We start from the raw sequence: 14,490 nt of genomic DNA, 5'->3' as shown, positions 1-14,490 counted from the left end.
GGGCGTGGTTTAAATAGCTAAGCCATGGGCAGTTAATCAAGCAAAACTCTTTGTCTATGTGTAAGCAAGCAGGTAAGCTGGGGTTAAGGGGAAGGTTATGTACCACTCTGTGTTGTCCCTCCTTGATATATATCTGGTGGCTCAGTTCCATTGTTATTAGTAAAAACTCAGTTACTGTTTTACTACCCTCTATCACATGGCCCACAGTCAGGATCCATGACCATGGTGCCATGAGGCTAGGGAGGGGGAGGGCCATGTCCAGCATGGACCTCACGTCTGCCACATCTGGTGTCCTGTCTTTCCTTGCAGGACTTTGTCCCTCTTTGGAACTTGTGTCACCTGGCTGCCTTTATGATGTGCTCAAGTTTTCTTAGATTTTATTTATTTATTTTTAGAGGGAGAGGAGAGAGATAAAGAGAAGGGGAGGAGCAGGAAGCATCAACTTCTATATGTGCTTTGACCAGGCAAGCCCAGCAATTTGTCAAGAAAAGTTTTGATTTTATTGTTTATTCAGCTTTTTATTATTGTTGGGGTATGGATGATAGTTTTTGCTACTTTCCACATCCTAAGCAAATGCTGAAACTTTTATACTGTTAATATGATAGGGTAATTTTAATTTTCTATATTACATGTTTATTTAACATTTGAAATTTTACAAGTGCATTTTTTGTTTGTTTCTAGAGAGAGACAGGAAAGGGGAGAGAGTGGGAGGAGGAATATAAGAAGCATCAACTCATAGTAGCTTTTTACTTTAGTTATTCATTGATTGCTTCTCATGCATGCCTTGACAGGGGGCGGGGGGCTCAGGTCGAGCCAGAGATACCTTGCTCAAGCCGGCGACCCAGACTCAAGCTGGCAAGCCTGAGCTCATGACAGTGACCCTACACTCAAGCTGATGAGCCCATGTTCAAACCAGTAACTTTGGGGTTTTGAACCAGGCACCTCAGCACCGTGGGCTGATGCTCTATCCACTGTGCCACCACCAGTCAGGCGCATTTTGATTTTATAAGTAGAAAAAAATAAAGATGTGTATTAGCCAGGGTTTTTCAGAGAAACAGAACCAATAGGGTATCAATAGGATATATACACATAACATATATGTAATATGTGTGTGTTTATGCAGAGACAGAGAGATTATAAGAAAATTGGCTCATGCTATTATGGGAGCTGAGAAGTTCCAAGATCTGCAGTTGGCAAGCTGAAATACACCAGGATTGCTGATGGTATATTTCCAATTCAAGTCCGAAGGACAGAGAACCAGGAGAACCAATGGTGTAAGTCCCAGTCCAAAGGCCAACAGGCTTGAGAGTCAAGAAGACTTGATGTTTCATTTCAAGTCCAAAGACAGAGAAAGGCTGATGTCCCAGCCCAGTCAGGGAGGTTAAGTTCCCTTTTTGTTCTCTTTAACTGTTCAATTAATTGGATGAAGCCCACCCAAATTAGGAGGACAATCTCCTTTATTATAGCTACTGATTCAAATTTTAATTTCCTCCAGTAACATCCTTTTAGACACAACCAGAATAACACTGACTAAATGTCTGGGCACCCCAGAGCCCAGTCAAGTTGACAAACAAAATTAACCATTACAATGTTATAATAATAATAACAACCATCATAGTTCTGGACAGCCTCTAAAGGCTGGGATGGATTGGAGTGCAAAGTAGAACCAAGACTTTCTCTTTCTACCCTGTTCCAACTGACTTTGAACATGGATTTGACTTCTGGCCTCCACTTCTGACCCACTGACAAATTCTCTCCAGCACGGGCCCACCAAAGTCAGGCCCTCCTCCTGGATGGCAAAGGAGGAGCCAAGGCCACCACTGTGGGAGCTCTTCCCTCAAGGATACTCCATAAGCTGAGGCTGTGGAAGCTGCCTTTACCAGTGCCATGGAAGAACACCACTGCCCAACAGCCCCCACAAGCCTTGGGATGAACAAATTGTCCCCACCCACCATCTGAGAGTTATGACTCTTTGAGTGGGGCATCTTTTGTAAGTAGAAGGTCTCATTCAAATCCCCAGAGCATTCAGCAAAAAAATGTGTCCAGAAGTAAACAATGACTCGAGTGGTGAGCCACGCCCTCCCTTTTCAATCTTGCCTACTCTGGTCTACACTCAAATATTCACACTGTAGCAGAATTATTTTAAAATTCAGATTCCTAGATCCCATCCTCAGAGATTTGTATTCAGTAGTCTTCGGGGTGGCTCAAGAATATGCATGCTTTACCAGCAGCCATGATTCCTAGAAGCACTGCTTAGGCCTTACCAGATAGAAAAACATTTGTAGACGCTCCTTTTCATGGCCCAACATTCTATAGAGCCCAGGATATGAAATGCTCCATGTTCTCACACATGCTACAATAAAGAAGTTAGACACAAAAAGTAAATCTTGTATGATTCCATAGATAAAAGAATCCTATAGGGAACAGGTAGAATTAATCTATAGTGATAGAATTCAGTAGCTGCCTGGCAAGAGGCGGACAGGTAACTTTCTGGAGAGATAAGAATGGTCTATAACTTAATTTGGTGGTGGTTACTCAGTGTATGAATTCGTCAAAAATCATCGACCTATACACTTCAAATGTGTGAATTTTACTATATGCAAATTATACCTCAATGAAGTCTTTGTGAAAAGCTATCACATGTTGTCTGAGAAAAATGTTATTTCAGATATTTAAACACGTGTTCAGGCCCTGGCCGGTTGGCTCAGCGGTAGAGCGTCGGCCTGGCGTGCGGGGGACCCGGGTTCGATTCTGGCCAGGGCACATAGGAGAAGCGCCCATCTGCTTCTCCACGCCCCCCCCCTTCCTCTCTGTCTCTCTTCCCCTCCCGCAGCCAAGGCTCCATTGGAGCAAAGATGGCCCGGGCGCTGGGGATGGCTCCTTGGCCTCTGCCCCAGGAGCTAGAGTGGCTCTGGTCGCGGCAGAGCGACGTCCTGGAGGGGGCAGAGCATCGCCCCCTGGTGGGCAGAGCGTCACCCCTGGTGGGCGTGCCAGGTGGATACCGGTCGGGCGCATGCGGGAGTCTGTCTGACTGTCTCTCCCCGTTTCCAGCTTCAGAAAAATACAAAAAAATTAAAAAAATAAAAAATAAACACGTGTTCACATGGCACCACGTGAGTAATCTGAAAGCATGTGTATCACTCAGTGACTCATTCATATTCATGCATACGGTATCTCATGCCAGGGACAAGTCAGTATCTTATCTGTAGAGGCACCTGTTTTTTACAAGGAACAAGACCAGGCTCAGGCCTTTGTGCATAGTGCTGGGAAGAGAACTGCAGTAAATGGTCCCATGTTCAAGAAACTCGGTGGGGGGGTTGTTTGTTTGTTTTGTATTTTTCTGAAGCTGGAAACAAGGAGAGACAGTCAGACTCCCGCATGCGCCCGACCAGGATCCACCTGGCATGCCCACCAGGGGGCGACGCTCTACCCACCAGGGGGCGATGCTCTGCCCCTCCAGGGCGTTGCTCTGCTGCGACCAGAGCCACTCTAGCGCCTGGGGCAGAGGCCAAGGAGCCATCCCCAGCGCCTGGGCCATCTTTGCTCCAATGGAGCCTCGGCTGCGGGAGGGGAAGAGAGAGACAGAGAGGAAGGAGAGGGGGAGGGGTGGAGAAGTAGATGGGCGCATCTCCTGTGTGCTCTGGCCGGGAATCGAACCCGGGACTTCTTTTTTTTTTTTTTTTTAATTTATTTATTTTTTACAGAGACAGAGAGAGAGTCAGAAAGGGATAGATAGGGACAGACAGGAACGAAGAGAGACAAGAAGCATCAATCATTAGTTCTTCATTGCGTGTTGCAACACTTCAGTTGTTCACTGATTGCTTTCTCATATGTGCCTTGACTGCGGGTCTTCAGCAGACCGAGTAACCCCTCGCTGGAGCCAGCGACCTTGGGTTCAAGCTGGTGGGCTTTTATTCAAACCAGATGAGCCCGCGCTCAAGCCGGCGACCTCGGGGTCTCGAGCCTGGGTCCTCCGCATCCCAGTCCGACGCTCTATCCACTGCGCCACCACCTGGTCAGGCGAACCCAGGACTTCTGCACGCCAGGCCCGACGCTCTACCACTGAGCCAACCGGCCAGGGCAGGAAACTCAGTTTTTAGGAAATTTCTTCATACTCGCTCTGTCCTCCATACATCAGACTCCACTGGATGCATGCATGCGCGTGTGCACACACACGCGCACACAGAAACACACACCCATTGAAAAGGAAATGCTCTGTGAACTACACACAAGGCTCTGTGACCCTGAGACCCCTTAGAAATCATCACGGGGCCAGCAGGTCACGCCTTAAGAAGCTGTTCCTCAAACCTGTCAATAGCACCTCTGCCTCTCAAGAGTCCCTAGAGAGCGGGGAAAACTACACAGGGACTGAAGTTGTGAACTCAGAACGTGTGTGATCTGAGGATTAAGAGGACTGTGCATCTGAAAGGCATCTGAACTGGCGGGCCTGAAGTTCCAGCCCCTGCTCGGCCAGGTGACTCACAGGCTCACCTTGGGCTATCGAACCCCTCTTGGGTCCTCAGTTTACCCATCTGTAAAACATTGAACTGGGTGAGCAATTACCAATTATTATTATTTGGCTCAAGATTTCATTCTTCAAATAAAATTTCTGGCAGAGCCCCAATTACAAAAAAAAAAAAGGAGGATACCTTGTTCTGCTTTGGGGACCCCCTGATTCTCAGTTTAAAACTGCTAGCGGCCTGACCTGTGATGGCGCAGTGGATAAAGCGTCGACCTGGAAATGCTGAGGTCGCCGGTTTGAAACCCTGGGCTTGCCTGGTCAAGGCACATATGGGAGTTGATGCTTCCAGCTCCTCCCCCCTTCTCTCTGTCTCTCTATCCTCTCTCTCTCTGTCTCTCTCTCGCCCTCTCTCTCCTCTCTAAAAATGAATAAATAAATAAATAATTAAAACTGCTAGCTGGCTGGGTTCCCAATTCATGCAGCTGATCTGACTTCATGGAAACAATCCATGGCTCCAAATGACCCAACTCACCATGACTTTAGTGACAGCATCAGCCTGTGACCTCACAAAACCTGACCCAACCCATACTCCAAATGACCCAGGTCTAACCACTGACCTCAGAATGACTACAAAGGCGTGTGACCACACATAACCTAACTTGGAGAACCCCAGTGTGAAAAGAACTCTGTTCACACTGTGAATAGTCTTCCTCTTACTTACCTCCTAATCTGCTTTCCCGGTAGATCCAGAAACACCTAGAAGTTAACTCCAAATGGCACATTTAGCATAGTAAAGTCCACGCCTCACCTTTGACAATCTTAGATCCTTCTCCTCTAAAACCCTGACACATGGGAAATGTCATCATCCTTGTCACTCCAGAGTGCTTATTACTACGATGTGCCAGGCACCGTGCTATGTTCTTCACACTTCACATCTGACCCCTACCACCCTGTGCAGTGGGCATTACTATTACCCCATTGTGCAGCTAAGCAAAATGGAGGCTTAGGGTCACGAGGCAGAGCTGGGATGTGGGTGGAACCAGTGTCCGTGGACAGGCTGTGCTGCTAATGCAGTCTGTCTGAGCCCATCGCCCCGCCTGCCACACGGGATGACAGTCACCCCCATGGGGGGCTGGGTGGTTAAATGAGACAGTCTGTGGAAACACCCTCAGTGTAGCACCAGACACAGGCTACCAAGACACTGCCTAAAAACACTGACACGGTCTTTATAGAAAACAAGGTTTATTTTCACATTTAAGGCGAACACAAACGTCCCTGAAGAATATTATAAATATACTCAGTAGAGCTAAGTTATTAAATGTAGAAAACTCAAAGCCCACCAGGACATTCGCATTTCTCTTCTCCCAGAGCCCAGGCGCGCACAGGCTGGGTCTGCCTCCACGCAGGGACTCATGCTGCCTTTGTTCCCAGGTTTGTCTGCTTCTAACCCAAGGTCTCTCCCAGCAACGACACAGCAACCAGCAGGACTCGGTGGCTGAGATGGAGGGCTCAGCCATGGGACCTCTCACAAAAGCCCTGATCGTGCTCCAGAGGCCAAGCCCCGGAGTTTTGTGTCCTGGCCCACTGACTCAGGTCACCTCGCAGCATGGAGTAGTTAGTGTCACAGCTTCGTCTCCAGGCAGTCTTGTTAATTAAATTATTCCAATTAGGAGGACATCATTAAACAAATATATAACAGCCCTTTCTGCAGCCTGGCTTTCCCCTTGGGCAGGGAAAAGGCAGAAGTCTGAACTTGAAGCTAACCCGTCACCACCCCCAATGTCCAAGGCACATGTGAACTTGGGCTGGACAATCACAGCTGATGCCTGATGAGTAGTAGTGACATGATGTCCACAGTGGGGGTCCAGAAATAGTGTCCTGAGGAAGGGTGGGCACTGAGGGGGCAGTCTGTGGGTGCTGGGGTCCGACCTTCCTGAGATGCCTTCCTTGAGCCCATGGATGACGCAGCAAGCACGTGCGACTCTATACGGGGAGATGAGGTGGTGACCGGGTGAGTCAGCAGCCAGGTGTGGGTGGCGTGGGTCCAGCACCCTGGCCGTAGGGGGTTAGCTCAGCTGGCCGCAGTCTGTAATGACAATCTTCTTGGTCGTCTTCCCACTCCTGGAGCCAAAGGATTCTATTTTCTTCACAACATCCATGCCCTCTTTGACGTGGCCAAACACAACATGTTTGCCATCCAACCTGTGAGGACAGGTGGGCCAGGTGAACAGAAACGAAACTAGTGCAATGTCAGCCACCATCGTGGTCACCTGCTCACAGAACCATCTACCGAAAACAGCAATTCTGAAAGGAACTCACACCGAAAAGCTGGATCCACTTCCCAAAGCTGCCACTATCAAGCCTTGCTGACCTCCCTAAAATCCACCAAAGGATGGCCCCTTCCGGGCAAGTTCTGCCTCTGTCATGCTGAGTGACCTCACCTGACCTCATCTGTGAAGTGAGTTATTCTTGCTCTGCTCAGGGAGATTAGAGCACACTGAACTACTTTAAAGAAATAAAAGGTCTGTGGAGAGGGAACTGTTTTAACAGTCATGGTCATGAGGTGAGAGCCAAGATAACAAGTGTGGGGAGACTAAGTCCTGAGCAGTTCTCAGCTTGACCGAGTTCCAACGATCTAAAAGGCAGCTCGGATGAGTGCCTGCAAGGCCAACGCTGGGGACAGCCAAGGGCAGAGTGCAGGACCCGGGAAGGGATGCATGGATGGAGCCGAGAGCAGGCAGAGCAGCAGGGGTCTGCCCAGCGACATCCATGTCCCTTCTGGCTTGGAGGCTAGAGACAGTCAACCACCACTCAGTCTCCCGAAAGTCCTCAGAAATGGGCTTTCTTTCGTAAGTCTCAGCTCCTGGACAGCTGTCATCCCCTCAACCAGGGCTGGGACACAAGGGACTTTGGGAAGAGAAACTTACCCTTTATGGAAAACTGGCCAGGGAAGATAGCCCTAAAATCCACAGGCATATGGGAAAAAGGGCTCTAAGGGCTGGTGGTTACCTTCAGGACTTTGCTAAGCCTGACGAAAACTCAGGCGTGACTTCCAAATGTCTACCATGTGTTTCCCAAGGTGCATTCCATGATCAAGATAAGCCTGGGAAACAGCAGGTTAAACCAGGTGAACAGGCTCCTATGACAGGCCACCCTGAGGCCTGGTATGTTCAGCAGCATTTCCCAAATGCACTTTGTATGTGTGTACAAAACACAATGAGAAAATTCCAGCTGACAGAGACAACTGGAAGCCTAATCAAGACAGAACTACACGAACAAGCCACATCCCCTCCACCCTCTCAGGAACCTCTCTCACACACACAAACACAGCTCCGAGGAAGGCTTCTGTCCCAGAACACACAGCCCAGCCTCAACTGCCTTCCTCAGAAAGCATACAACTCCTCCTCCAGCTGCAAGGTGGCCCCTACTCTGAAAGGGCCTGGGCCAGGAGCAGGGACTCACCAGTCTGTCTTTATGGTGCAGATGAAGAACTGGGAGCCGTTGGTGTTGGGCCCTGCGTTTGCCATGGACAGGACACCTGCAGAAACAAGCAGGGGGAAACCACACTGCTCCAGGAGGTGTCTCATCTGGAAGTCACTCAAAAGAACAGATGGCTCAAACCACAAGGACAGTTGAGTCTGCAGGGTCTGGAGCTTAGGAGAGGAGAGCCAGGGCCCAGAGGGAGGCCAGCTCCTCAGGGAGGCCTGTCCTCTACAGCAGTGGTCCCCAACCTTTTTTGGGCCACGGACCGGTTTAATGTCAGAAAATATTTTCATGGACCAGCCTAAGGGTGGGACGGATAAATGTATCATGTGACTGAGACAAGCATCAAGAGTGAGTCTTAGACGGATGTAACAGAGGGAATCTGGTCATTTTTTTAAAAATAAAACATCGTTCAGACTTAAATATAAATAAAACGGAAATAATGTAAGTTATTCTTTCTCTGCGGACCGGTACCAATGGCCCACGGACCGGAACCAGTCCGCGGCCCGGGGGTTGGGGACCACTGCTCTAGGGGAAGGGAAGGGCCTGTGGAAGCTCTCGTGGTAGAGCCAAAGCGGGACCCCACCCCAACTCCACACTTTTCCACACTGTACCTTGTGTCTTAAAGGTGACACTGAGCTGTGTTTAGCATCAAGGCTCTCCCCCTTGCCACGTTCCCAAAGAATATTTATTTTTAAACTGAGAGCTCAGAATGAAAAAGCTCTAGGAAAACCCAACCAGCCAACCTGAGCACTGAAGAAAGAAGCATGGTAGTCAGACCGCAGCCTCCCAGCCTGCTGGGCATAGCGGGGGCGGGGCCCAAGCTTTGGGTATCCAGACAGAGCCTGGCAGCTGCCACTCACCTGGCCCCACGTGCTTCAGTGTGAAGTTCTCATCAGGAAAGCGGCTTCCGTAGATGGACTTCCCCCCTGTGCCGTTGTGGTTGGTGAAGTCGCCAGCCTGCAAGCAGAGCACCTTCTGAGTGGCTGCAACCCACAGCTGGCAGGGAGGCACCCTGCAGTACAGGGAAACCCTCAATCCACCTAAGGCCCACCCCGCCAGAAGCCCTTTAGGCAAAGGGGTCAAAAAGCATCCAATTATATAAGGACTAATAAGATAATAAGGAAAATAAAGCAAAAATAAGCTTAATTATTTCCTGACACAATAATTGTCCTGGTTGCACAGCAACTATCCATGATTCACTTTTTGTCTGAGCAAGTTTTTAAATGATCCTCAAAGGATCTAATGACCAATGACACGATTCTTAGTGATGTAAATTTTCTCTACACACTCTTAGAGGTAAACAGGAAGGTGTCCAGGGCCCCTGATCCCACATCTGGTCAGTTGGGAGCAGCAGCTGCTAGCACAGAGCCAGTTTCCTGTGCTGAGCCTCCTCCCTGTCCCAGTATCTTCCCCTGACCAGGCCCAGTGGCTTCCCTCTGCCTCGCAGACTCAGTCGAGTCCACCAGGGCTGGCATCCTTCCTCAGGGTTGCTCTGAGGCTTCCATGGCCAGAAGAGCCCAATGGCTGCCACCCTAGTTCCAGGCCACGTCACCATTTTCCTGAGATGAGATTCTCTCAGGTCACAGGGGTGACCTGATCAGCCTAGCTGAAGCACCTACAAATGCCAAAAAGGTATCCCTGAAGAGGAACAATACCCTGGCCTGGGCCCCCTAGTACTGCCCCTTGTGACTCAGAGAGCCCTCCAGCTTTGGAAGCCCCCACATTGGCATGCTGCTCTTCAGAGAAAGACCCTAGCCCGGCTCAGGGCACCCATGTCAGCTCCTGGGAGCCTTTGAAGAAAGCTACAGAGCTTGGCCAAGCCTGCCCCATGCCACAGCCTTCCTGTCCCTCCTCTGGCACTTGCCACACTTGACAAATCAGCACTCCCAGCCCCAGCTCACTGCCACTTACTACCATATGATTACAGCCACCAGGGTAGGGTGGAGGGAACGGCTGAAAAAAGTCCTGGCTGAAAGAACTTAAATAGGTCATGACGTGTCCCTGCCTCTAGGTTTGCTGGCCTTAAGACACAAACCCCTGTCCTAGCAGGTCTAAACTAACAGAGGAGCATTTCCAGGAAGCATGAGTCTTGACCTCTGGGGAAGTCCTTGTGTCAACAGCTACCCTAAAACCTCTGACACAGCAATACTAATGCCTTTGACAAATGGGCAAGACACACACGACCAAAGAACATACTCATTCAACAGAGATGCCCTCCTTTGGAAATAGAATCTCCAAGTCCAGGCCTGCGCATTCTTGTTCGTGCCCTCTCCCTCCCTCTTCTTCCTCTCCTCCCATGCCTCATGCTCAGTGTGATACAAAGGGGGCCACAGAGACTGCCTGAATACACGAGCCCTCTGAAAACCTTGAGATCTGCCTCCCACACATACTCTCAATGCCAGTGGGCCCTCCAAACGCTCAACTTTCCCAAACCAGCTGGGCAGGGCCATCCTTCACCTGCCCTACTGCTTAAATTCTGGGGCAGGAAAGGGATATGGCAGTGCAGACAAGTTCCAGCCGCTCAGGGTGAGAGTAGAGGCCAAGACAGTAATTACAGTTGCCCTCCATTCAGTACTTTCCAAGCACCAGACACATGCTCCCTCCTCATTACTCCTCATAACACTCCTGTGAGGAGGCCCCGTCATTACCCCGACTCACAGAAGAGGAGCCTGAGTGGAGAGGGCCACAGTACCTGGCACATGAAGGATGGAATGACTCTGTGAAACGTAGAGCCTTTGTAGCCAAAGCCCTTCTCCCCAGTACACAGGGCTCGGAAGTTCTCTGTGGAAGGGAGAGGCAGGTCAACAGGGTCAGGCCTCAACTCCAGGGTTGATACCTCATTCTAGGCAGCATCCCCTTGATCCCCCAGGTGAGCAGGACATGGAAGACCCTAGGCCCACTCCCTGAGTCTGCTCTGGCTGCGTGACCTGGGACAAGTCATTTCCTTCTCAAACTGCAGGGGCAGAGCAGTCCTTGTTGTTCCAGCACCAGCTCAGCACCGCACGGAGTCCAAGGGCTGTGAGCCACATTGGGCCCTAGGAGGGAGGAAGTTGTCTCAAGGGAATTTGCATGTGCCTTTTACTGGTACTGAGGCTACCTTCACACAGGTGGGCAGTGCCAACACAGGTCCAGAGAAGGCGGAGGCTGCTCCAATGTACACAATGGCTGAGCCACACACAGAATCCCCACCGGGCCTTGGGTCTCCTTGCCTGGACTCCCTTGTCAGCCCACCCACCTCGCCTTCTACCCAGACCAGACTCAGGGCCCCAGGCCCTGTCTTACCTGCTGTCTTTGGCACAACATCTGCCTTCAGCTGTAGGGAGAGAAGCGGGACAAGATGGTCATCTAGAGGCAGGTGAGGGAAGGAATCTCCTCCCCACCCAACGGTGGCCAAGCAGGCTGAGAAAGAACCACGCGCCATTCCACCCCTGTTACTCCCCGCTGCCCGTAGAAGGCTCCCGAAGCAGCTATCATTTTTGCCAGCTGCTTCCTGAATCCAAGGCTGGGAGGGGAGGCAGCCTCAGTTTCCTAATGGGTCAGGAGGGATCACAATGCCATCCCAGCCCATTTTCTAGGGAAGAACTGGTAGAACGACTACAGCTGGACCCAAAGGGTCAGATTCGGGGCCTGGAGAGGAGCCAGTCCAAGTTCCTCAACACGCAGGTGGGAAACTGAGGCTCAGAGAAGGGTAGGGGTCAGGAGAGGGTGTAGCCCCATCCAAACTGGCCTCTTGCCTCCCAGCTTCAAAAACCACCCTGGTGCCAAACTATTAAATGGGAGCAGGAATGATGTTTTCCATGCTCCAGAAGAGGAAACTGAGGCTTAACTGAGACCCCTTTGTTCAATACAGGGCCAACCTTGAAGGTACACCGAACTTCTGTTACCTTCCGGACTCCTTGGTTTTTGTTTTGTTCTTTAAAAAGGCCCAAAGAGTCAGGGGCAGGAACTGAGTGTCGACCCCCTCGCTCCCTTCCTGGTGGCTGGGGTCGAACTGGGCTCCAGGCACAGTGCCCAGACTCACCATCCCGGGGTCCGCCTGGTGGCTGGAGCCCGCTGCTTGCCCAGCCCCTCCAGTCCCCGCACTGCGCGAGAGGCGACGGGCTCCAAAGCACCCTCGCTCGACCCCCAGAGCCTGGCGGGTGGGGGCGGGCCCGGTCGCGCTCGTCTTAAGCCAAGGCCGTCACGTGAGCGCCCGGTCGGGCTTGCGGCCGGAGCCCGGCCCCCGCCGTGGTGCTCCGGTCCGGGTTCCGACTCCCTGAGGTCGTGGAAACCCTCCCCCACTCCTGGCCAGCTAGTGGGGCCGGGCCCTCACCGTCTACGACCTGACCTTGAGCCCTTCTTGTCCACACGTACCCTAGCCCCCGCTTCCCCTTCCCCAAAGTTCCCAGAGAAGACCGGAAAAGAGCAATACGATCCCCCGTCTTAGAGATGGGGAAACTGAGGCCCAGAGCCTGGGAACAGGAGGCAAGGTCACCCAGAGAGCCAGGCACAGCGCTGGACCGAGGTCCGGGGCTCTCCTGAGGACGTCCCCCACGCTCGGTCCAGTCCAGTGGTCTCACCTCCAGCACCACGCGGCCGAGCGGCCGCCCGTCCGCACCCACGTCCAGGTACACTAGCGGGTTCCCGGCGGAAGAGGACGGGTCGCGGGCGCCGTCGCCTCCGCTGCAGGCGCGGGCCGTGGGGCTCAGCGGCAAGGAGCGTGGGACGGGGAGCAGGCCGAGCAGACGGGAGCCGCGACGCAACGCCAGCATAGCCGCGCGGGTCAGGTCCGGTCGGGACGGAACAGGAGAACCGCACTGCGAGCGGGAAGAGAGCAGCGAAGGTCATGCGCACCCCCAGGGGCGAGTCCACCCTGCCGCGCGCCGCCGCTTTTATTGGCTGGGCAGGCCTCGCGGTCCCGCCCCGCCCCGCCCCGCCCCCTTCGGGTCAGTCCGCGGGCGACCCCTGTCGACCTTGGTGGGCAACGCAGCCGGACTGGTGGGGAGGTAGAGCATGAAATCCTTTGAACTTCACCAGGGCCAGAGACTTGAGGAGCAGACACGACCTCGCAAAGAGAAAACCAGTTCCATTTTGTGAGGGTCCCAATAGATTATATTTCAAAATGGAACAAATATTAAAACGTGGTTAACTCCGAAATATGAGTATCCATATGTTTTTATTTGAGTATAACAGAAGGCTACATTCACATAGGCCGCCCCTTTCTGCATAGGCTCTGTGGACAGAGACCAAGAGAAATGGGGGCACTAGAGCCAGTCAAAGAAAGGAGGAAACGATAGGCTGGATTAGAGTGAGGATGGCAGGAGACTGGCAGAGACACCTCCCATGGTGACCACAGGCTTGTCCTGTCCACAGACGCTTCTGGAGATCAGATCTTCTTTTTGCAAGACTGGAAATGGCCTGGTCTTGTCATACTCCCACAAGCCCCCAGCCTTCCATCAGCACCGGGTCTGACTCCTCTCCTCAACCCCACAGGCTGACAGCCCTGGTGCAATCCCACTCACCCCGAGACAGACCTCCCCTGGACGGCACCAAATCCACAGGCAGCACAGCACAGGGCCATTGTATAGGGAGTATAGGGAAAAGAGAAAAAGCAAGTAGGAAGAGAAATGGAACTGATCAGGAGGAACTACGAGGAAGCGGACTTACTCCACATGCTGCCATGGACTTCATAGATGCCTGCAGGGCATGGGAGGCCCCCAGTGGTTAACAAGCAGGCTCCTAAGGGAGCCTCTGAGCCAGCACCTGTACCCTCCAGATGGGAAACGGAGGCCCAGAGAGAGGAAGGCACTGTCTAGAGCTAAGAAAAACCGGGAGTCCCTGTCACCAGCCTGTGCTAATCCTCCCAGACCTCTCTGAGCCTCAGTTTCCCTTATGGAGATAAGAGTATAATGATAATCCTTACTCTGCTTGTTTCTTTCCAAGTCTGTTCCAAGGATAAAATGAATGAGAGAGAGCATCAGTGATGGACAGAGACTAAATGGTCCTTGCTCAGGGTTTGGGGCTCAGGCAGCAGTGGGTCTCAGTTGCAGGGGTTCAGAGGTCCAAGGGCCAGTGAAGAGGGTGGTAGCTGGGCCTTGGAATCAGGTGGACTTGAGCTGGGATCAGGTCTGGGCTTTCCCACCCAGATCGAATCAACTCCTGGGAAAGTGTTGAGCAGCAAAATGCTAACCCAAGTGAATTCATGAGGTCAGAGGATAGTGTCCTAACCTCAAGAGAATGCTAGTTTGACCCTTATCTGGAAATTCAGTCCTCTTTTCTATATTTCTGGTCTAGGAGGGCCTGGTCACTCAGTGAACCCCAACTGTATCCTGGAGCCCAGTTGCTCTCCAGGTCAGCTCAGGATGGGGTCTCTTTCCTGGAGAATTCCTCCTTCTTCCTCATTACTGAAACTGGAAGTAGGACAGGCCCGAGAGGGGAGCCCTCTTATGCCCTGCCACTTCTGGGCCCTCAGTCCATCTCTCAGATCACCCCGTATCAATGCATACTATAAATTTGAAAAAGGAGAAGATAAATTTACCCCATGTATTAGTTCCAGGGCCTCA

At 51.8% G+C, this 14,490-nt stretch overlaps 1 protein-coding gene across 1 annotated transcript; it reads right to left on the bottom strand.

Moving 5' to 3' along the window:
- Positions 1 to 5,821: 5,821 nt before the first annotated feature.
- PPIF (peptidylprolyl isomerase F) lies at positions 5,822 to 12,804 on the bottom strand. The gene is made up of 6 exons (XM_066243251.1): positions 12,508 to 12,804; positions 11,231 to 11,261; positions 10,641 to 10,729; positions 8,809 to 8,905; positions 7,925 to 8,000; positions 5,822 to 6,664 (listed from the first exon to the last, which is right to left on the bottom strand). The coding sequence occupies exons 1-6, from the start codon at positions 12,697 to 12,699 to the stop codon at positions 6,529 to 6,531; spliced, it is 621 nt and encodes a 206-aa protein (XP_066099348.1). The 5' UTR covers positions 12,700 to 12,804; the 3' UTR covers positions 5,822 to 6,528.
- Positions 12,805 to 14,490: the final 1,686 nt, after the last annotated feature.

The sequence above is a fragment of the Saccopteryx bilineata genome, chromosome 9 (genome assembly GCF_036850765.1).
Source record: "Saccopteryx bilineata isolate mSacBil1 chromosome 9, mSacBil1_pri_phased_curated, whole genome shotgun sequence".
Classification (NCBI taxonomy): Eukaryota; Metazoa; Chordata; class Mammalia; order Chiroptera; family Emballonuridae; genus Saccopteryx; species Saccopteryx bilineata.
This window is presented reverse-complemented; position numbering and strand designations above follow the sequence as displayed.